This window comes from Vigna unguiculata, chromosome 10 (assembly GCF_037176805.1).
Source record: "Vigna unguiculata cultivar grain cowpea cultivar isolate G323 ecotype 2 chromosome 10, ASM3717680v1, whole genome shotgun sequence".
In the NCBI taxonomy this organism is placed as follows: domain Eukaryota; kingdom Viridiplantae; phylum Streptophyta; class Magnoliopsida; order Fabales; family Fabaceae; genus Vigna; species Vigna unguiculata.
This window is the reverse complement of record NC_140801.1, coordinates 46,171,128-46,195,026: the sequence shown is the minus strand read 5'-3', so window position 1 is coordinate 46,195,026 and position 23,899 is coordinate 46,171,128. Positions and strand designations below refer to the sequence as shown.

The 23,899-nt window shown below is 33.1% G+C and overlaps 2 protein-coding genes and 1 long non-coding RNA gene across 15 annotated transcripts in view; 2 read left to right on the top strand and 1 right to left on the bottom strand.

Moving 5' to 3' along the window:
• Nucleotides 1-21,031, top strand: part of LOC114167044 (uncharacterized) — a 25,518-nt gene extending 4,487 nt beyond the window's left edge. Inside the window, exons 3-14 of one of the 2 annotated variants that reach the window (XR_014985370.1) lie at nt 7,318-10,553; nt 10,768-11,025; nt 11,778-12,473; nt 12,637-13,452; nt 13,743-14,429; nt 14,541-15,392; nt 15,528-16,238; nt 16,344-17,183; nt 17,295-17,999; nt 18,100-19,004; nt 19,576-19,716; nt 20,083-21,031. Coding sequence is in view for 1 of the 2 variants with exons in the window: in XM_085668136.1 (XP_085524262.1) it covers nt 7,341-10,553; nt 10,768-11,025; nt 11,778-12,473; nt 12,637-13,452; nt 13,743-14,429; nt 14,541-15,392; nt 15,528-16,238; nt 16,344-17,183; nt 17,295-17,999; nt 18,100-18,975 (9,654 nt within the window). In the remaining variant the exon portion in view is untranslated. The remainder of the gene's footprint in view (nt 1-7,317; nt 10,554-10,767; nt 11,026-11,777; nt 12,474-12,636; nt 13,453-13,742; nt 14,430-14,540; nt 15,393-15,527; nt 16,239-16,343; nt 17,184-17,294; nt 18,000-18,099; nt 19,005-19,575; nt 19,717-20,082) is intronic. The other variant, XM_085668136.1, reaches the window with a different exon arrangement.
• Nucleotides 1-23,899, top strand: part of LOC114167045 (uncharacterized) — a 49,554-nt gene that overhangs the window by 4,469 nt on the left and 21,186 nt on the right. The window lies entirely within an intron of this gene.
• On the bottom strand, nt 171-23,899 carry LOC114167048 (uncharacterized). 12 transcript variants are annotated; one of them, XR_014985380.1, is made up of 10 exons: nt 23,778-23,899; nt 23,414-23,455; nt 22,979-23,065; nt 22,791-22,899; nt 15,078-15,383; nt 14,866-14,998; nt 14,677-14,772; nt 1,667-1,719; nt 1,506-1,570; nt 171-424 (listed from the first exon to the last, which is right to left on the bottom strand). It is a non-coding gene; the product is annotated as an uncharacterized LOC114167048 (long non-coding RNA). The 12 variants fall into 12 exon arrangements; XR_014985373.1 differs by having other exon boundaries at nt 14,866-15,383; nt 23,164-23,455; XR_014985371.1 differs by having other exon boundaries at nt 14,866-15,383.

Here is a 23,899-nt window from a genome sequence, read left to right as displayed (position 1 = left end):
TAGTGATTCAGTTGTTCAATCATAGGAACCCTCTCCTCAACAATATAGTTATTTTCATTGACAAAGAAATAACAAAAAATTTTAGTTCTAATTATTGATGAGTTTGAATCTCAAAAAATGAAGGACAATCCTTTAAATATGTGTGATTTTTGTAACATCCCATTTAATAGTTTTTACACTACTAAATAAAACATTATATTATGATCAAACAAAACAGATAGTAGAAATAAACTATTATAAAGTGTTGATACAGTCATCCAAAGTAACCATATAAGTCACTATCGACATGTACAATCTATACTAAGGAAGAGTTAATTTATACATCACAAAACTCCATAGAGCCTAACCCAAAAGCTACTACTAGATTTCCAAGCCAAGGATCAACTCCTGTCCAGGAGAGGAGTATCTTCACCTGAATCCTTCTCTGCTCACACCAATTCATAGGTGATCATTACAAAAGAGGACATACACAAGAGGAACAAGCATAAACAAGAAGGGTAAGCTAACTAAAAGAAGAGAAATTATGCAGTTCAATTATAATTATGAGCAAGTATCTTCACATTCATTAGAATTATTTAAACCACCACGACACAGCACAGATACATGACTCTAGACTCAATATCCGGATTATGTAAGCGACATTGGATCTCTTGGTGGCTTGCACCTATGAAGGTTCCCAAACTCTGCAGAGTTTGGACACAAGGGGTTATCACCCAACCACTCATAGGATAAGTCCCCTTCGCGTCTAAGACTGATCAAGTCCAAAGACTAGGACCTCTTGCTACTCCTCACGACATAATCCATTATGTGCTACCTGAACGTGAATGATTATTGGAGTTTCAGGATATCAACCAATCAGGAGTCCTCATGTCCTCACACACACACACTAACATATTCTCTGGAATTTTCCATGAAATTCTAGTTCATCCACATATTCTCAAGATCCAAATTCATACAACTTTTCACATCACATACTACCGGTCAAAACAATCCAGCATAGTATTAACAATTTCACATTATCTCATTTAAATATAGGTTCATCCATTTAAAACAGAGAAATAGAGTTCCACTGTAGTGATTCTCGCTCAAGCCAGACAATCTCGTCCAGGCGAGGGAGCTATCTCGCTTAGGCGGGTCATTTTCGCCTGGGCGAGGCTTCAAACAGAGGAATATTATAATTTTGGACGAATTCTCGCTCAGGCTAGGCCGTCTCGCTTAGGCGAGAGTGTCTCTCACTCAAGCGAGACCAGCTCGCCTAGGCAACAATTCGCGCAGGAGCAGAGGTGAGTTTCTAGTGTTTTCGCTTAGACGAGAGCTCCTTGCCCAAGCGAAAACATCAGAGTTTCTAACTTGTTCTCATATGCAAATCCAAAAATCAAGGGAATTATCAAATCAACACATACATCAACAGATCAAACAACAATTTACCACTCAATTACAGAATTTACAACAATCAGAGAAGTATTTGGTGCAAAATTTCAAGTAATTAAGTTAGCTCCCCTTACCTCTAAGCAACTACTGGCTTAGCAAAGAAGAAGCTCCTAACAAGGGCACCACTACTGCTCCGAACCTAAGGGAGGAATGCAGATTCACCAAGCAAGTGAGATTCGAAACTATAGTTCAAAAATTTGAAATTCCAACAATTGGAAGTTAAAGCCTAACTTACGGAAATGAGGGAAAGGCTCAGCTTGAAGGGAGGGTTATGCATTGACCCCAATTCTCCATTGCACAAAGAAGAAGGATGAATTCAGATGGTGGACATGAATTTCAATTGCTGAAGGGAATGATAAGGCAGGGAAAGGAGAGTGGAGAGGGCTAAGGTTGGTGGTGGAAGAGGGTTCTGTTTTCAGATATATAAAAAAAATGAATGGAGAAAGAAGGAGTCTCACAATTTCTTTTATAATAATCATTATACTAAATTATGTATTTATTTTTATTGTATTAGTGACAATAATTAAATATATAAATTTGAGTATATTATTTTGACTTCTCCACAATATTGGTCAATCTCCGCCAAGGCCTATCATGCCCTGTAATGAAAAACACTTGATGTTAATCCTTTTTACTATTATTAGAAAAATAATTGTTGTTATCATAATTATTAACATAAAGAATATTATTAATTTAATAAAATTATATACCAAAAAATTATTAATTTAATAATATTTATAGTTTGTCTAATAAATTATTAAATTAATAAAGTTAATTATGTTTATAAAGGTGAAAATAGTAAAAGAATATGAACATAAACAATGTTTACAAAATACAATCTCTCATGTATTATTATTATAAAACCATAACAAAAAAAATGCATAGGTCATAAAACTAGAGAATAAATAGAGAATAGAGTTTTTGTTGTGAAGATACGGAAGGGAGTCAAAGAGTCTTCTTACAATATTGAGAGTGCAACCGTAGCTGTAAATATGCATAAAATAAATGCATTCACTCATTATCACCTAACCATTAATCATACAACCAACTTTCTCACAAAAATAAGATCTATAATTAATATCAAGGAGTGTTTATACTCCTTAATATTTCCTGGATATTCCAAGCTTTGATCTCAAGACTTCAAACTTGATCTCAAGGAGTGTTTTGGTCTTATTGTCTTCAATTTGAATTTTTAAACTGCAATACTCCAGACTGATTTCTTTTGATTTGTCTATCTCTCTAATGGCATGATATATTTCACCTTGATGTGCGTTGTTCTATCATGTTGGAAATGATTCTTTGCAATTTCAATGAATGACTGACTTATTATTAACCCGTATGACACTAGGTTCATTATATAGTTGCCCCGCATCAAATGAAAAATTTCTTAGCCAAATAACACTGCAAGAAAATGCTTCATTAGTAACCAATTTTAGTGACCAAAAGTTATTAGTTATTATAAGTACTAATTTAGATACAAGTTTACAAAGTAAAAAAATTATTGGTTACTAAAATAGTTATTATTATGAATAAAAAATTATAATTGGTCACTAAATTGGTTTTTGGAATTAGCTACCATAGTTTTGGCTACTAAAGAAAACTGGTCACTAAAACTTAGCTACCTAAGTTTTGGCTACCAAAATAACTTAGTTACTAAATTGGTTTCTAATTAATTAGTGACAAATTTTGTGACCAATTATAATTTTTTATTTATATTAGTGACTATTTTAGTAACCAATAAATTTTAATTTTGTAAATTGATATCTAAATTGGTCACTATAATGACTAACAATTTTTAGTCACTAAAATTGGTTATTCATAAGACATTTTCTTGTAGTGTAGCTTGATTTGCAACTGTTATGCCTGATATATACTAAAAGGTGGATTGAACCACCACATTTTATTTTTTGAATTCTAAAAATATCGAATGAGAAAACATAACCAAATGTACTATTGGCATCATCTAAACTTCCTTCCCACTATCTGCATATCCTTGAAGATCTCCACTTTCATCCTTTAAAATTTGTAGATCATAGTCAGTTGTGCCTTTTATATATCTTAATGCTCGTTTTGCTGCATGATAATGAGCTTGGCTAGGACAATACATAAATATGGATAGCAAACTTGTAGCAAACTTTATGTTTGGTCTAGTGGCCGTAAGGTATAATAAAATTTCAATTAAGCTTCTATAAGTAGAAGCTTTTACTTTGCACTAGCATAATTAAATGACAACTTCTCATTTATCACAAGGGGTGTGTTCACTGATTTATAGTTCTAATTGTGAAGCTTATTCAACATTTTTAGAATGTATTTTCTTTGTGCAATCAAGATTCTTGCATCACATTAATGTATCTCCATTCCAAGAAAGTAATTCATGCTGGAATTGAGTTTCCATGTCATGCTTAAATTTGCTCAAGGAATCTGAATTGTTGCTAAAGACCAAGAAAATCATCAACATACAAGGACACAATGAGCCGTGCTTCATTGCTTGACCTTTTCACATACAAAATAACTTCACTTTTACTTCTTTGAAACCAATCAATTCTGCCATACCAGACCCTTAGATCTTGCTTCAATCCATAAAGGGGTTTTTGAAGTTTGTAGATTTGTTTCTGCCGCTAGGAACAACAAAGCCTTTAGGTTGTCTAACATAGATGTCCTTTCAAGCAAACCATTCAAAAAAGTTGATTTCACATTAAAATGATACATTCTCCAACCCATTTTTGCTGCCAATGCAACTTGCAACCTGATTGTATCATGCTTTGCCATAAGAGCAAATGTATCTGGAAAATAACTCCATGTTGTTGATGATAGCCTTTAACAAACAATCTAGCCTTTAATTTGTTTACAGAACCATTGAGATTAAATTTGGTTCTATAAACCCACTTAAGACTAATAACCTTTTGATTACTTGGCTCGTCTACAAGTTGTCAAGTTTTGTTTTCCTCAATCATATTCATTTCCTCCAGCATAACACATTTTCACCCATCTATTTCAACAACTTCATCATAATATTTAGGTCCAAGTGCAATGTTGCACCTTTCACAAAATTTAGCAAGAGTTTTAGTTACTCTAATTTGAAAATCATCATCATGATCTAAATTTTCATCTTTAATTTATGAAAATTATTCTAAGAAATTGTCTACTTCAAGTTATTTTTTGCTTGAGGCTTCTACTATGTAGTTCTCCCAATTACATCTAGAAAAGTTATCAAATTTCACATTTATACTAATTAGAATTTTCTTGTCAGAGGATTGTATATCCTGTAACCTTTAGAGTTATTACAATACCTTAAAAATATGTCAACTTTTGACTTGTGATCTAGCTTGTCTCTTTTTACATCGAGAACAAGAGTATAACGTACACAACCAAATATTTCGAGATGCTCCATTAAAGGTTTCCTTCCATACAATGCTTCAAAAGATGTTTTCCCTTTCAAGGCTTTGGTAGGCACCATATTCAATATGTATGAAGAGGTATTAACCACAATACCAAACAAAGATTTTGGAAGATCTTTTTCAAAGAGCAAACACCTTATCTCCATAATTATTTAGTTTTTCCTTTCACTCACCCCTTTTTGTTGAGAAGTGTAAGGAATAGTTAATTGATGTTGAATTTCAAACTTTTTGTAGAATTTTTTAGACTCCCCTGTTGTATACTCAGTTCCATTATTAAATATAAGCTTTTTAATTTTGCATCCAATCTCATTTTCAACCAAAAGCTTGAACCTTTGTAAAACATCAAACACCTATGACTTTTGTTTTAGAAAAAACACCTAACTCATTATTGTAAAATGATCTACAAATAACAGAGAATATATATCACTATTTAAGGATGGTGTGCTCATCGAGCCACACACATTAGTGTGCATAAGTTCTAATTTTTCATAGCTCTCCGGCTTGCTTCAGAAAGAAATGACAACTTATTTTGCTTTCCATATTGACATACATCACATACATTATCATATTCTTGAATAGAAGGCATATTTTGCACCAAATCATCGACTTCATTAGCCTTAAAGTTGATTATTTGAAATGGCCAAGCCTCTTATGCCACAAAGAAAAGTCATCTACTTTGTTTGGAAAAGCTTGCAGAACAGTTTGTTTCCATTATAAAATCCCATTTTAATGGACATTATCTCACATCTAAAGGGATTGAATATGACACATCTCATATTTTCAAAATGCAAAGCATAATTCTTTTCAAGCATTTGGCCCACACTTAAAAGACTTTGACTTAAATCGGACACAAATAAAACCTTTCAAATGTATTTAGTACCTAAAGAAGTTTCAACAACAACCAAGCCTTTAACATCAACACTTTCTCCATTGCCAATAATGACTTTCGAGAAGTGGGATCGATCAAGTTCCTTAAAAAAATTGGTGCACCTATTGTCTATGATTGATGCACCTATTGCCAATATATGATTGGTGCACCTATTGTCTATGAGCCAAGCTTCTCTGTTGCTGCTTTGAAATAAAAATAAGAAAGAAACAAGTGCCCCTCAATCTGTTCTTAGTGTTTAACAACTTGAGCTTGTTGTCCTTGTTGGTTTGCTTTGTTTCTACAAACTTTTTCTATATGAGCAAGTTGATTGTAGACCCTACATTTTACTCCAAGTCTAAACCAACAATAATTTTCTGTATGGTTTGTTTTTTTACAATGAGAGCAAGGTGGAAACTTCTTTTTTCAACCTCTTTTTTTTGTTTTTGTCTTCTTTTTTTCTAATGCCTTTCTTCCCACCTAAAGGCTTCTTTTTTCATAACTGTTTCTACCTTGAGGTTTGCTTTTGTTGTTAGCCACAAAAGTACCTTCAACATTTTCTTCCATTCTTAATGATCTTCTTTGCTCGGTGGCTTGCAAAGCATTAATAAGTTATCCAAGTGAAATGTGAGAAAAATCTTTATTTTCTTTTAGAAAGGAGATTTTTGACTCAAACCTTTATCAAAGACACACCACAAAATTTCTCCACAACTCTTTGATATTTAAGCTCTTCACCTAGCAATTTGATTTGAATAACCACTTTATAAAGTCTGTCAAAAAGATCCTTTTCTGTTTCAAACTCTTTTAGTTTGATTACTTCAAATTATCTTCTCAAATTCAGCACCTTTATCATCCTTGTTCTTTCATTGCCATGGAACTCTTCCTTGAGCTTGTCCCAGGCCTCTTTTTCTGTCTAAAAATTCAATATCTTGATGAAAATGTCATCGTGTATTGCTACATGTACAATGGCAAGTGTTATGTCTTCCTGTGCCACTTCCTGTGTCTCTAGTAAAGGGGTTGGATTACTTCCATTTTCCACTAGTTCCCACATTGTTTGAGCTGTCAAATAAGTTCTCAATTTTGCAGCCCACAAATCATAGTTTTCGTCTTCAAAAATAAGAGATGAAGGTAAAAAACTACTGTTTGATGTCATCCTTTCTTATGGATATTCTTTTTTTTCTGGTATTTATATAACTTTCTCACTGACTTTAACTCTCCCTCACAGGCCTTTAAAATCAATGAGCTCTTGATACCATGTTATAGAATTAAAAAAAACGTAAAGGTTGTAAAACCTATGAAAAAACAGAGTAGGGAGACAAAAAGTATTCTTGCACTATTTTTAGTGCAGTAGCTTATATTCTACAAAATGTTTCTCTCTAATTAATAAGAGAGATCTTAATCTGCATAAGATAAATTTTAGCACTCATTCTTACCTAATCATTAATCACATAACTAACTTTCTCATAAAACAAGGTCTAGAATTAATATCAACCTGACATGACTTAACAAACATAACATGATATCTAGAGAACTCTCATTTTCTCTGAGTATTATTGATTCGTTACTTCAACTATATTCTCTCTTAATTAACATTACTTTGTGATTTACCTATTATGCATGCAGAAAATATGTAGTTGAGATGTAGCATGGCTGCTCTAATAGGGTGTTATCAATTCCTTACATCGGCACCTCGTGCAAAGGAGTGGGTAAAAAAGAAATTGATTCAACTGAACTTGTATGAGGCAAGAGTTGGTGAAGTAGAAGATGTCGTGGAGAAGCTCAAGAAGAAGAGAGATACTATTCAGCACACAGTTGAAGAGGAAGAACGTCGACATGGAAGAATAATTCATGTTGATGTTAAAGAATGGATAGAAAGTGTGGATAAACTCATTCTCGCGTATAAGGATTTCCACGAGGATGAAATATGCCATAAATGCGCAGTGTTTGACTTTTTAGACAATGGTTACCTTCCGAAGCCAGGGATAAGGTATCGTCGAAGTAGAAAAGCAGATGACATAACAAAGCAGGCAAATGGATTGCTACAAACTGCAAAGTTTGACATTTTATCTTATTGGTCAGGCCCACCCTCCATGGCTGCCTTTTTTTCTAACCTTGGTTATGAAAGTTATTCATCAAGAAATGACATTGTGAAAAAGATTACTGATGAATTCCAGAAGCCAGGTGTTAGAATGATCGGGCTTCATGGGTTGAGTGGCGTTGGCAAGACCTCTTTAGTCAAAGAAGTTGTGAAGAAAGCCTTAAAAGATAAGATGTTCGAAGTAGTGACCATGGCAAGTGTGACAAAAAACCCTGACATAAGAAAAATCCAAGGACAAATTGTTGATATGTTAGGGGTTGTATTGGAGGAGGAAAGTGACATTGCAAGAGCTGCGAGGATACACCAGATATTGAATGATGAGAATAAAAGCACGCTCATAATCCTAGACGATCTTTGGGAAGAAGTGAACTTTAACCTGTTGGGGATTCCATGTGAATTAGAGAAAGATGATGGCATAACCAATGTCAAAGCAAAATCAGTTGATGTTGATATTTTGAAGAATGTGAGTGATGGAAAATCCCCCGTCCTTGATCGTTTGACAAGTTTTAGAAAAGGGACGTTACAAGGTGTTGATGGCTCTAAGAATGTAAATAAAGGAAAATTCCCCATCCTTGATGGTTCGATAAGTTTCAGAAAAGGAACGTTACACGGTGTTGACAATTCTAAGAATATAAATAAAGGAAAATCCTCAGGTGATGCTGACTCGGTGAATGTCAAGAAAGGAGAATTCTTTGGTGCTGGTTTGAAGAATGTCAATGAAGGAAAATCGCTCATTGATGGTTCTGATCAGGTGAAAACTGAAAAAGTTGTTCCTCAGTATAAAGGGTGTAAGGTTTTGATGATTTCTGAAATCAAACAAGTGTTGTTAAGTCAAATGGAAGGGAAAGAAGAGAGTATTTTCCCTGTGGAGGTCTTAAAGGAGAAGGAAGCAGAGACGTTGTTCAAGAAAAAGGCAGGAATAGGTGGCAAGAATTCTGAATATGACAAATTAGCAGCTCAAATTGCCAGTAAGTGTAAAGGATTGCCAATGACAATAGTTACCACTGCAAGGGCGTTGAAAAATAAGAGCCTTTCTGTATGGGAGGAAACTAATCGAAAACTTGAATCTAAAAACTTAGCTGGAGCACCTGAATTTTCTACAAAGTTGAGTTATGAGCTTTTAGAAGATGAGGAACTCAAGCACACCTTCTTGCTTTGTGCTCGCATGGGTCATGATGCATTGATTATGGACTTGGTTAAATACTCTATTGGTTTTGGTTTTCTTCGAGCAATCAACACAGCAAGGCAAACTAAAGACAAAGTGTATACGTTGGTTGCAAAGCTAAAAGAGTCAGGTTTGTTGTCTGATAGTTATTCAAGTGATCATTTCACCATGCCAGATGCTGTCCGTGCTGCAGCTTTGTCAATAGCATATAAGGAAAATCATTTATTTACCATGACAAAGGGAAAAGTGGATGAGTGGCCCGATAAACTTGAAAGGTATGCTGCTATTTCCTTACATCATTGTGACTTCATTGAAGAGTTTCCTGGGAGAATAAACTATCCAAGACTTAGAGTCCTTCAAATTGTCAATAATATTCCACGTCCAAAAATACCTAAAAACTTCTTTAAAGGAGTGAAAGAACTCAGAGTGTTGATATTGACTGGTATTCATCTTCCCCTCTTTGATTCTTCAATTTCATCTTTGCATAAACTTAGAATGCTTTCTTTGGAGAAATGTTGCATGCTAGATGAGGAACTATCCATCATAGGAGAGTTGAAAAGGTTAAGAATTCTAAGTTTTTCAGGATCTGATATTAAAAGTTTGCCAAATGAGTTGAATGAGTTGAAAATGCTACAAATTTTTGACATAAGTAATTGCTCTAAACTTAACAAAATTCCATATGGTGTCATATCAAGCTTGGTAAGTCTGGAGGAGTTGTATATGAGAAATACCTTGATTCAATGGGAGGATGAAGAACAAACACGTCAAAGTCAAATAGCTCTTCTTTCTGATTTGAAACATTTGAATCAATTGACAACTCTAGACATACATATCCCAAATGTTTCCTATTTGCCAAAAAAATTGTACTTTGACAAGTTATTTAGTTACAAGATTGTTATTGGAGATTTGAGTTCAATTTTAGAGATTGATTTCAAGATGCCAGAGAAATATGAAACATTGAAATTTTTGGCAGTTCAATTGAAAAATGGATATGACATTCATTCTCTAAAAGGGATCAAAATGTTGTTTGAAGGAGTTGAAAATTTGTTCTTAGAACTTAATACTGTCCCTGAAAAGCAAAATAGTGTCCATGAAGCCCGTAATATTGTCCACGACCTCTTTTATAGATTGAATTTAAAAGGATTTCCATATCTTAAACATTTGTGGATTGTAAATAATTCTACCATTCAATCACTCATACATCCAAAGGACAGGCAACATCCTGAGAAAGCTTTTCCAAAATTGGAGTCATTATGTTTCTATAATCTCAAGATGGATGAAATATGCTCATGTAAACTTTCAGAACCCTCCTTTGGTAAACTGAAAGTCATAAGAATCTATCTCTGTGGTGAATTGAAGAATGTCTTCCCAATTTCTGTTGTTGGACTCTTAAAAGTTCTTGAAACAATTGAAGTCTCTGAATGTAACTCCTTAAAGGAAATCATCAATGTGGGACCACAAAGCAACCTTGAAAATGCCGAGCTTCTTACACTTCCTGAATTACGCTATTTGAAGCTACAATCTTTGTATGAATTTATTGGGTTTGATGTCATTCCTCAGGTAGAAGGAGAGGACAGAAAATTGTTCCACGGAAAGGTTTGTTCAAAATTATCCTTTAAATTTCTTTATCTTTTACAACTAAAGCTTCTTTTTTTCATATTTTATTTTGATAAACTAGGAGGAAAGAGTTTGTAAGGAGTTAAACTTAAAACGAAAAGAATATTTTTTATCTATTACAAAAATTAAGTTGAGAAATTCAAAATCAATTCTTTAGCTTTTTTAACACTAATCATGCGTGTCTCTTTTGTAGGTTGGAGTTTCAAAATTAGAGAGACTGGAGTTGTCCTCAATCCATATTGACATAATATGGAGTGTCGACCAATCTTCAAAAAGATCATCTTTTGAAAATTTGACTCATTTGGACGTTAATGGTTGTTGGAAATTAAAGTATTTGATGTCATCTACGATGGCCAAGGGTTTGGTGAATCTTCAAAGCCTTTATGTAAGTGAATGTGAGAAGATGAGTGACATCTTCCTTCTCGAACAAGATAAAGAGAAGGATATTATGGTAAGAAGATTGGTTTCATTAGATTCAATGTTATGATTTGAAATTTCAAACCTACAATCGTAGTTTCCAATAGTACAATAATTGATGTTGTTTGTACATTTATAAATGTGATATAATAATCTATGAATTCAAAATAATCTATAATCAATTATAATAATTTAAACATATTATCACCTAATACAAAAATAATCTAATCCATCTATCTAACATCCTAAAGTGATATAATTCTTTTAAGACATTCAATTTTTTTATCATTATTATTAAAAAAGAGTCTTTAGTTGAGATTCATTCAAAGATAAATTAAAAACTTTGAAATATTCCACATTATATGAATCCTTGATAGCAGAATAAATAAAAGCATTCTAAATAATACGTATATAATTTAACTATTCGTAAGCATATAGGATTTGTTTCATAATTTTTATAATAGTAATAGAAACTTATATAATAAATTTATGAGTTTTTTTAAAAAATAATTGTATATTACCATATTAATATTATGTTGAAACTATGATCAAATCAAGTTAGGGACAAAAAAATGTCTTTAGAATTGGGGAGTTAACCATGTTGTACGTATGTCTGATGTTTAGTACATGTTGAACACAAGGACACATCATTTAAGAGATGTGTCCAAGCATAGTCTATTTTAATGTTTGTAACCAAATTAGTTTTTGCCTTTTCTATTTATTGTTTTGGTTTCTGTATTTTAACATCTAATTTGATTAAATTATGGATATTGTGAACAAAAACAGGGTAACATCTTTCCAAAATTGAAAAATATGAAACTTCGCAGCATGAAGAGTCTGAGTAAGATATGGAATCTGAAACACCCTTCAGACTCCTTCAAAAAACTAGACACTCTAATCATTGAGGAATGTGACAAACTGGAAAATGCAATGGAGGGAATATTTGGAAGTCTATGCAACTTGAGAGTTACAAATTGCAGGTACATGCAAGCAATATTTAATATAAGTGAGCAAGTTGGGGATGTAGCTAGTAACTTGCAAGATGTTCATCTGGAAACACTCCCAAAATTGGAGCATGTATGGAGAATGAATAATAAAGACCTCGTAGGGATTCCCAAGTTTAACAATCTGAAGAGGATATTGGTTCAAGATTGTGACAGCTTGGAGTATATATTTCCATTTTATGTAGCCAAGAATCTTGATAATCTTGAATCTCTTGTGGTTTGTGATTGCTATGAATTGACTAAAATTGTTGCGGAAAGCGAAGTTACCAACACAGATAAAGCCAGATTTCACTTTCCTAAACTAAGCACCATCAAATTTTCAAACATGCCAGCACTTACGAGTTTTTACCCAACGACTTGTGATTTATCGTGTCCATTGAATGAGCTGTCTATTGAACTTTGTAACTATCTGGAACCATTCAACAAGAGAACTGAGCATGCACAAAGAAATCATGTACATGTATTCTTTCCTGAAGAGGTACTAATACTAAGCATCTTAACTCTTCAACTACACTTTCTAATTCTTGCAAAATTAAATAGAAAATGATTAAAATGGAAGCAAATTCTTCCACTTTTATTTAAATATATATACATTTATATAAATATACTCATCCTTTTCTTTACATGTTTGTCAATTATAGGTAATCAATAACTTGAAGTCCATGCAAATTGAGTCTTGGCATGCAAAGTCACCAAGCAGTTATATGGGTAAAAGGAACCATCGAAGGGATAACTTAGAAGAGCTTTCCTTATTTAGATCAATGGATACTGAGATTTTATATTCTTTCCTACATAGAAATCCTAATCTGAAAAGTCTATCTCTGAATAATTGTTACTTTGAAAAGATAACTTCTCCAAAAGAAGATACTGAAATTGAAAACTTGGGAGTAGTTCCAAGTTTGAAAAGCTTGAAGTTAATAGACTTGCCGAATCTTGAAGAGATAGGCTTTGAAGACATAATTCTTGACAGGTTAGAGTTCTTGATTTTGAGGAACTGTTCTTGTATGATTACTGTAGCACCTTCTTCTGTATCTTTTACTCGGTTGACACATCTAGAAGTGGTCAATTGTGAACGATTGCAAAGTCTAATGTCAGCATCTACTGCACAAAGTTTGGTTCAGCTCACCACCATGAAGGTAGTGAAATGTGAATCCCTGATGGAAATAGTAAGAAAAGATGGAGAAAAATCTGACAGAGTTGTTTTTCAACAATTGAAAGTCCTAGAGCTTGTTTCACTGAAGAAAATCAAAAGTTTCAGTGTCTCTGATTGTGACTTTGAATTCCCATCATTGGAGAAATTAGTGGTGAGTGCATGTTATAATATGGCTAAATTTTCTGAAACAGTCCCCAGCTCACCAATTTTACAAAATATACATGTTGTCCATGGAAAAGAGAACAAGCGATTTTGCTGGGAAGGAGACATAAATGCTACAATCCAAAAAATATTCAAGGAAATGGTATGTAATTATGTATAATTTTCTTGACTAAATTTGTCTTTCTATTTTATTATTTTGAAAGGTAACTTAAAAAATGGAATTACTTCTTAAAAATTAGTGTGAATTTGTGGCTAAAAGAAAACAAGAGAAATAATTATGTTTTGGCTTTAGTTATCTTTTTAAAGAATCAAAAACATAAAAACGCTACCTAATTGTCATCTACCCAAAAAATAGAAGAAAAATGATTATAAAGTGATTGTCTGAGTGGAATATATCATTGTATAATGAACTTACACATTATATATTCACAGAAATTTTTTGAAGGCACGGAGGAGATGAGCCTTTCCGAACATCAAAAGCTACAAGAAACCTGGCAATGTAGAGTTGGTATGCAAAAGCAAAATAGTTGGTTTTATAGTTTGAAAATTTTGAAGCTTGAGAACTGTGAAATTCAACCATGTGCAATTCCATCTAATATTCTTCCCTATTTGAGGACCTTAAAAGAACTGCAAGTACGAGGTTGCAACAATGTAGAGGTCATTTTTGAGATGAATGGTGAAGAGGGTATTGGATCAACATTCCACCTGCAAAAATTGACTTTAGAAAAGCTACCAAAACTTAAGGATGTGTGGGAAAGAAACGGTAAAGGAACTGAGAGCTTTCAAAATCTGAAGCTAGTCGATGTCAGTGAATGTGACAACCTGGAAATTATGTTTCCTTTGTCTTTGGCAAAAAATCTCAAGAAGCTTGACGAACTTAAAATAATATCTTGTGAAAGTTTGCATGAAATTGTTAGGAAGCAAGAGGAGACAATAGCGATGTTTGTGTTCCCTTGCTTAACTACACTGACTCTTGGTTACCTGCCAGATCTCATTTACTTTTATCCAGAACCATTTACTTTGGAATGCTCTACGTTAAATAAATTATCCGTGTGGAATTGCCCAGAGTTGGAGCTATTTGGAAGTGGTAATAGACAATCCTTTTTCTTTGATCTAAAGGTAACTAGGTAACATTAAATGAGCACTTTCTATCTGTCTCTCATGTATATATTTTACGTTTCACGTTTTAATACCCAGTCCTTGCTTTTCTATTTGATTTTCTTTCATTAGGATATTTACAACCTTGAGGTGCTGGTACTTGACTGGGAACACACATTGGTGTTAAGGACAAAGTTGGGAGAACCTATGGACAACCTCAAATATTTAAATCACATTCAGTTATACTTTGATGATGAGAAAGAAATACCTGATTTGCCCATTCAAATACTCCAGAAGATGCCCAATTTAACAAAAATGACTATAAGCGAGTGCAGTTGCCTCGAAGTATTCCAAACTCAAATCCCTGAAATTGTTGAAAAAAGGGTGCTTACGCACTTGAAAATATTGAAACTCGATAATGTGTCAAAACTCCAGTCCATTGGGTCGGAGGACTCACCATGGTTAAACGTGATTTGTGATAGTGAAAAGCTCCAACAATTATATGTTATCAATTGTCCTGATTTGAAAACATTAGTGCATTCTACTCCTTCTGTGACTTTCACGTATGTAAAAGAAATGTACATAGACAACTGTAATGAATTGACATATTTATTCACATTATCATCAGTGAACAAGTTAGAGAATCTTGAACATATAGAAGTCACTGACTGTGAATCAATGGAAGCAATAGTCTTGAAAGAAGAGGATGACATTTCAGAAGAGATCAAGTTGCAGAAGCTAAAGCGAGTAGAACTAAATGATTTATCAAGCTTGGAATGCTTTTATTCGGGCAATGACACTTTACGATTACCCTCCTTGATGCAAGTGGATATATGGATATGCCCCAAGATGGAGTTTTTCTCTCGTGGAGACATATACCTGAATTCTTCTTTTAAAGGAATTCAAGCTTCAAACGTCTCAAGTGATGACTTGGTCTTTCACCATGATCTTAACTCTTCAGTACAGAAGGTGTTCCTGCAACAGGTAACCACATTCAATTCAGAATCAATTAATTAAGACTCTAGTTTGGGTGATTTTAAAGAATCTAAAAGAGGAACCATTTCTAGATTTTATGGCGTTTTTTTATATCTGATGATAAACTTATTGTAATATTTACAGGAGTTTTTTCAAGCAGTGGACAAGGAGTGCTTTTCTAATAATCTTGAGCTACAAGAAGAATTGAGTTGGAAAATTGGTTTGCAAAACAAATGGTTGGCCAATTTGGAAACTTTAAAGTTGCAGAACTGCACGCTATCATATGCAATTCCATCTTCTATTCTTTCTCTTTTAAAGAACTTAAAAGAGTTACAAGTACAAGATAGCGACCAAGTAGAGACAATTTTTGATATGAATGACGACACTGAGATTATGGAATCAGAATCCCAGTTGAAGATATTGACTTTAAATGGGCTATCAAAGTTGACACGTGTGTGGGAAAAGGACAGTCACAGAATTCTCATCTTTCGAAATCTACAGGAGGTTGTTGTTAGTGATTGTGCAAAGCTGCAAACTTTATTTCCTGCTTCCCTGGCAAAAAGTCTTAAGGATCTTAAGAAGCTCAAGATAGATTCCTGTGAAAATTTGCAAGACTTTGTTGAACAAGAAGAAACAACATTTGCAACAGAAAAGTTTGTGTTCCCTTGTCTAGAGAATTTGGAACTCAATGACTTGACCCATGTCACTTGTCCTAAAAATTTCATTCTGGAATTCCCCTCCGTAAAATTCTTATCTGTGAGGGATTGTGATGAGCTAGGGTTATTTCAAAGTGTATACGATCCCATGGGTAAGGGTACTTCAAACAACAGATTTCCTCTTATCTCAGATCCAAAGGTAAAAGAAGCATCATAGAATCTGTATTTCCAATTTTTTTCTCCTTTCACCTTATATCTAGTTCACACACCTTTCAATTGATTTGTTTTTGTCTCTAATTGTTAGGTCATTTCCAACCTCGAGAAACTGACTCTTGATTGGAAGCAAATTTTGTCATTAAGCTTATGGTTTAAGTCACAGAAATCTTCGGAAGGTCTCACAAATTTAAACAGCATTGACTTGTTCTTTGGTGTTGATGGGAATAAAATGCCTATGTTGCCCATTGAAATACTCAAGGCACCAAATTTAATAGAACTGAATATAAACAATTGCGATAGTATCCAGAATTTCCTTGCTCAGAACCCTAAGATTGGTGAGGAGGAGATGCTAAGACAGTTAACAATATTGAAGCTATGCAATGTGTCCACTACACAGTTCTTCGAGTTAGAGCACTGCTCAAGCTTAAACATAATCTGTGAGAGGCTCCACAAATTAACTGTTTCCCAATGTCCCCATTTGACAACATTAGGAGTACATTCTGTGGTGTCTTTCTCTTGTCTGAAAGAAGTGAATATATACAAATGTTCAAACTTGAAGTATCTATTTACAACTTCAGCTTCCAAAAAGTTAATGAACCTTGAGGAGATTAGGGTCATCGAATGTGAATCACTGACAGAAATTCTGGCTAAAGAGGGAGAAGCAACTTTTGAAGCCATAAAATTTGAGCGACTCCACACCATTCATCTACAGTCTTTAACAAGTTTAGTATGCTTTTATTCTGGGAGTGACACTCTACAGTTATCATCTTTGAAAATTGTGGCAATATGGAACTGCCCCAACATGGAGATTTTCTCCCAAGGAATTGAATCCCTTATGGGAATTACGATATCCATGGACCAGCAAGCGGACGATTTACCCCCTCCACAAGATCTTAACACCAGAATAAAAGGGATCTCACAACGAAAGGTAAAAATTTCAAGCATATGTTTTGAAAGACATCTATAATTTATACAGCCTTATATTATTGAATTCTTATTCACAAGTAATTTAGAAGATAACCTTTTGTAATATTTACAGGAGTTTTTCAAAACAATAGACAAGCAGTGTTTTCCTGATTATCTTGAGCTACAAGAAAATCTACATTGTGAGTTTGGCCTGCAAAACCAATGGTTGGGCGATTTGGTTAGTTTGAAGCTTCAGAACTGTACTATGCCATATGCAATTCCATCTGATATTATTGCTCTTCTAAAGAGCTTAAGAGAGTTGGAAGTACGGGATAGCACAACAATAGAGGTACTTTTTTTTATGAATGACAGTGAGAGTATGGAAATAGCATCCAGGTTGAGGATTTTGACCATAGAAGGGCTACCGAAGTTGACACGTGTTTGGGAAAAGAACAAAAATGGAGTTCTCATCTTTCCAAATCTACAACAGATATTTGTTAGCAATTGTGAAAAATTGGAAACTCTATTTCATGCTTCCATGGCTAAAAATCTTAAAAGGCTCAAAAGAATTGAAATAGAATATTGTGCTGAGTTACGAGAAATTGTACAAAAAGAAGAAGACATAGAAGAAAAGTTTTTGCTCCCTTGTTTAGAGAAGTTGTATCTTTGGACCTTGCCACAACTCACTTGCTTTTACCCTCAAACATTTGCTTTGGAATGCCCAGCCTTAAATGAATTATATGTAGTGGAGTGTGAAGAATTGGAATTGTTTCAAAGTGAAAATTCCATGGGTGAAGGTAATTCAGTTAACAAACCGCCTCTTTTTTCAAGTCTAGAGGTAAGTGTGCATCAAAGAATCTACACTCTCAATTGTTTTAACTTTTTGGTTTATTATAGTCCTTAATCTCCTCTGAATTTGTTTTTACTGTAATCATTAGGTCATTTCCAACTTGAAAGAATTAGGACTTGACTGGAAACAAATTCTGGCATTAAGATCAAGGTTTAAGTCTGAAAAATTTACTGGAGTCTTCAAAAGTATAAATAAAATGTTCCTGATCTTGGACGCTGATCAGAGTGAAATGCCTATAGTGCTCGATGAAATAGTCCTTAAAGCACCCAACTTAATCGAAATGTGTATTCAGATACCAAATTGCAATAATTCTGAGGTTTTCCTTGCTCAAAACCCCAAAATTGGTGAGGATGGGGTGCTCATACAGTTACGAATATTGGAAATAATCCAAGTATCGGCTATCATGTCCATTCTGTCAGAGAACTCATCATGGTTAAACCCAATCTGTGAGAAGGTTCATGAATTAAATGTCTTAAAGTGCCCTGATGTTGAAGCACTTGGAGTACATTCTACAATGTCGTTCTCTTTTCTGAAAAAATTGCTAGTATCTGATTGTCCCCAATTACAATATTTATTTACAACTTCAGTTGCCAAAAAGTTAGTGAACCTTGAAGAGATCACAGTCTTAAAATGTGAATCGTTGAAAGAAATAGTGGCCAAAGAGGGAGATGAAGAGGAACCTAAAGTAAAAGGTGAAGATAAATATGAGAATGAGATTATATTCATGAAGCTTGAGAAGTTGATGCTTGGCTTATTAGGAAAATTAGAAAGCTTTTACACGGGGAGTTGCACTTTGAATTTCCCATCCTTGAGAAACGTGGTGGTCATCCAATGCCTCAACACCAAAATTCTCCGTCATTGTGATAAAGTGCCTCCAAAATTTAGGGTGGTAATAGATAGAATCCATTGTAAAGGTGATAAAAAAGCTCTGATAACGCAACAGTTTGAGGAGGGGGCATCCTGAGTTAGTTTGGTAACAAATTCCATTCACTTGTAAGTGCATTTTATCAATATCTATTATTCTTCTTGGAAATGGAATTGTCATTATGTTCGCTTATGGTACCCTTGAAAATTTGACTGTTATTTGTTTCCATTTTACATAATGGAGAAATATGAAATGTTAATGTTAGTATTTTGAGGTTGTGAAAAAAAATAGTTGATAGGATAGAGAAAATGTGTAGATAGTTCAATGTGAAAGTAGTAGTTTGAGAAGTGTATTTTGTAGTTGAAAGTAGTTGTATTAGATGTTGTGTTAGTAGTAGTTCTTGTTCTAAATGGTAGAGTACATGTTTATAAACCCATAGATTATTCTAGAAACTCCTAGTTAGAACTTATGTAAATGGTTCTAGATTTTTCTACATAGGTAGAATTTTCTTGACTTTACTTCCTATCCTAGGCTTTTCTCCAATAATCTAGAAGTTTCATGACATCTTAATAACTCTATCTTAAGTTTTTCTAGATTGTTCTAGAATTTGCATTATACTTTAATAGTTAAATCAAAATATATTTTTCTCTTATCTATGTTGGTCATCTGTAATCAACTATTTTTTGTAATTTGCTTCAGGAGATTGTGTAAGCTGAAATAAATTGTCATTGTGTTCGTGTAAGCTGAAATAAATTGTCATTGTGTTCGCTTATGGTACCCTTGAAAATTTGTTTTATTCTTTCTATTAAAGCACACCAACAAAGAAGATATGGAATGCTAGTGAGTTTATTTTCCTTCTTGTGTTTATAATTTTCCATCTTTATAAAGCATGGATCCTACCATAATAAATGATACCATTACAAGTTTATTCTTAAAGATTGAAAGGAAAAGAAAGTTCAAACATAAAAGTTGATAAGGCATGGACATTAGTGACAGCTAGAATTTTAACACTAGTTCAAACTATCAAAATTTTGATGGTCAGTTTTTATCATGCCTTACAAAATCCAGTTTAAAGGTTGTGAAAATCTCTTACTTCTCAAAGTTTGGATTTCACTTGATGCACTCATGAACAAATTCAATTTATTTTCCTATACGAGTTTTAAATTGTTCCATTCTCTAACCATAGTTCTTTTAAAAATATTCAAGTTTCAGGGAATCAGGGGACTCAGAAGGAAATGATAGCAACATGACTACAACTATCACCAAATAGTTTTCTTTGTTTTGAAGTGCAGTGTTCATGAATAAAGTTTCCATATATCGCTACAGGAAACATGAATGGTTTTCAAGATATACAAGGTTGTTTGTGAATAAGTGTTTCCTGTATTAATTCATACAGGAGCAGGTGGGAAGGTTGTTTCATATATTTGAGCAATATTGCTTTAGGATATTTGAATTTTTTTTTAAATTAATTTCCTAAAGGGTTTTCTATGAATAAATTTGACATGAGTTTATTTTTAGAGATGCTCCATGGACAAGTTTGAAGTTGGAAAGTGTTGCATCTCTACACATGTCGTGTATGGTTTCTCTTTTATAAGGTGTTTCATGAACAATGCTGATATGTATTTGTGTGTATGTACTATGGTTCTTGAGTTGTAAAATCAGTGTTTTCTTAATAAAGTTGTCCTGTTCTACAAGACGGGGTGTCTGGTTTTTAAATTATGGAAATATTTCTCCATAATATATTATTAAGAGAGAAAGAAATAAATAAATTTATTGAATCAAAATATGTTTCATTTATAGAAAAGAGAGTGATGTATATAATAGTAAACATACTAAAAAATTGAACAGAAAAAAAAAACTGAGATGACTGATTATATAAAATATATAATATCTAATATATAATAGTTGAGTACATTCCAATAAATCTTCTATTTACAGAGGGATCCTCGCTAAGGTTAGTGCACTTGTTGTAATGAAAGTTTTCAACCAGTGGAGTGCTTTAAGAGTGCATGAAATAGAATTGGATGTAGTTTGGAATTTAAGTGAACTAATATAAATGTTTTGTATTGTTCTTCCTCACTACATGCTTTATGTTTGGCGATCTAATCTCCATTGCAAAAATGTCTTGTGTGCTTTATTTAACGTTCTTCTAGAGTCTGCATGTAACTTTTGAGAAAATATGAACCCTTATTAGGGTTGACTTCCTAAAAGTAACAAAGAGAATCTCTAATTACTCCAGCTTGTTGTCTTTTCAAGAAGAAGATTTCCTTTGGAAAACAAGATGGAAGTTAATCTAGAACAACTTTAAGTTATGGTACTATGTGAGTGGCAAAAAGAATTTGAAAATTTGAAACTTCGTGTTTATTTTGTTGAAATATTTGAAGATCGGTTTTAATCAGACGTAGAATTAAAATTTAGTTATTTGTTTATCTAAATGTTAGCTTATGCTACTAAAGTGTAGAGATGTTGGATTCATATGAGTGAAACTGTGATTATTGTTTAAGTTATGACATTGAGTTGAGTATATATGCCAATTAGAATGATGAAACATATTTTTTTTGAATGGAAAATGATAATGTTGATTTTAGACCAGACCCTGTGTGTAAGTAAAACCAAATGTACCTGCAAAGTTTCGGACACCATAAATCAAAGAAAAAGAGAAGACCAGGTAATGCAATTTCTTCGTGGCCTAAATGATCAATACAATAACTTGAAATCACACATGTTACTAATGGAGCCTATTCCTTATGTCCCAAAGTTATTTCCCTGGTTGCTCAAAAAGAAAGACAGTTGTCCAGTAGTGGCATGATAGTTGCTGCCAAGGTTAATCATAGCACTGCTTCAACAGTTTGTGCTTACTATGGCAAGATTGTAGGATCTGTCTCATTCATAGATTCTCCTATTGTAATATCCAATTTATTTCTAAAATAATTTTAAGAATTTGTGGATTCTTGATTCTGGTGTCAGTGAGGCATTTCTCTTAAATATTTTTCTTCCTACAATCATATTAAACCAATTTGTATCAGCTTACCAAATGATAATAATGACTTTACCATATTCAAAAATTAATATTATAATTATATCATGTAATAAGTAAAATTGTGAATTATATCACGTAATTATTATACCAAGGTTGTGAATTCTCTAGTCAAGAATTTTCCAATCTCCCTAAAACTTAGATGCAAACCCATATATATATATATATATATGGAAAATGATTTTTTGACTACTAAATTTTGACAACTTTCTTTAATAACCTTAGGTGTCATCTTTTAAGTGGTTTTCTATTTTTCCTTTTCCTCATTTTCAATATTCAAAAACCACTTAGAAAAATGACACCTCATGTTGTAAGAGAAAGTTGTCAAAATTTCGTAGTCAAAATATCATTGCCATATATATATATATATATATATATATATATATATATATATATATATATATATATATATATATATGTATATATATATATATATATATATATATGTATATGCGTATAACTTCTTTTATCGATTTTCAGTCTTAGCTAGACCTGCCAAGGTAATCAATTGTTATAATTAAAATTTTCATATTTCCGATTCATAAAAAACCAAGTAAAATAAACCTCGGGCATGTATATATATGTCAAATAACATTGTATTAGAGCGATCTGATATAGAGTTCAACTTGTGCGTTTATATCTTTCAATTCTAAAAATAATATACAAATACACATACATATTGTTTGTTTATTAGTTTTCACTTGGATATCATTGATTCATGATAGCCATGATGCAGTTTTGTTATGACAATATATATGTAGGTTGGTACTTGTTTGAAATCGATCAAATGAAACTGGCATGCATATACATTGAACATGCAAGAGTAGTAATGAAATGATAGGAAATAAATTAGTAGGATGGTATAAGAAAGAAGAACCTTGTTAACAGCAGAACAAAGGAACTTGCAGCCGAGAACAATGTGACTGAGCAAGATTGTGAAATCGCCATAAGCATGAATTTCTTCGTTTATCTATTTACTTTGATCCCTGCATGCATGCATCCACAAACAGAGTAAGATTTTCCAAAATAAGTAGGCTCTCAACCAAAGTTAAACCAAACACCTACATGATACTCCATGGCTGAATGCTCTGCTGTCTTTTACTGGAAGACGATTGAGTTGTGGTGTATATATCCACAAAGAAATGCGACAACCTAGGTACAGATAACACAAGATACCAATTAAAAACAGTGATAAAAGGAAAGGTTCAATAGCCTCCAATCACTAAAAAAAAAGTGCATATGTTCATTACCCTCATTTCTTAGATATCAGAGGCATCCTTGGCTAACAAATAATTAAGCTTAAGGATTCTCATGACATTGAACAACAGTTCCTAGTCATTGAATACAAATACATATCAAGCCAATGATTCTTATTTTCATATGTCAGACTCAGAAGTAACTTTTAGTAATTCAATATCAAGCAGGAAGATGTTGGTGGGGTAAAAGCTGGACAAGAAGTCTAAATTTCAAAGGATTTATTTTTTTTCTTTTCATCGAGACCTGATGCAAATCTCTACATGTTCGAACCTTGTTCACTGGAATCTGCGAAAGATATCATAAATATAATTAATAAAGAAAGAAACATAACTATAAATCAATATCCAATACTCAAAAGTAAGTAGGGTTTACTCTATTCCACCAAATTGCTCAGGAACACCACACACCACAGTGCAGCTTCCATTAATTAAAAGTAAGAGCAAAATCCAGAAAAAAAAAAAATTGGCAAAAACAGAATGTATATAATTTAATATAATCGAAAAAGCTAGAAGTGGGTCTGAGTTAAATAAGCGACAATAGCAACAACATAAACCAAAAAAAAAAAGAAAAGAAACAAAAGCATGAATAAAAAGTAAAGGAAAATTACAAGGTGTGACAGAGGGATCCTTATATCCTGTGAAGGGGAAGGTAGGTTGGTGGAAGGAAGTGAGACACAGAGGATTTGAGTGTTTCGGATGAGAGGGAGGGAACCAGAGTCTTCGATTTTGA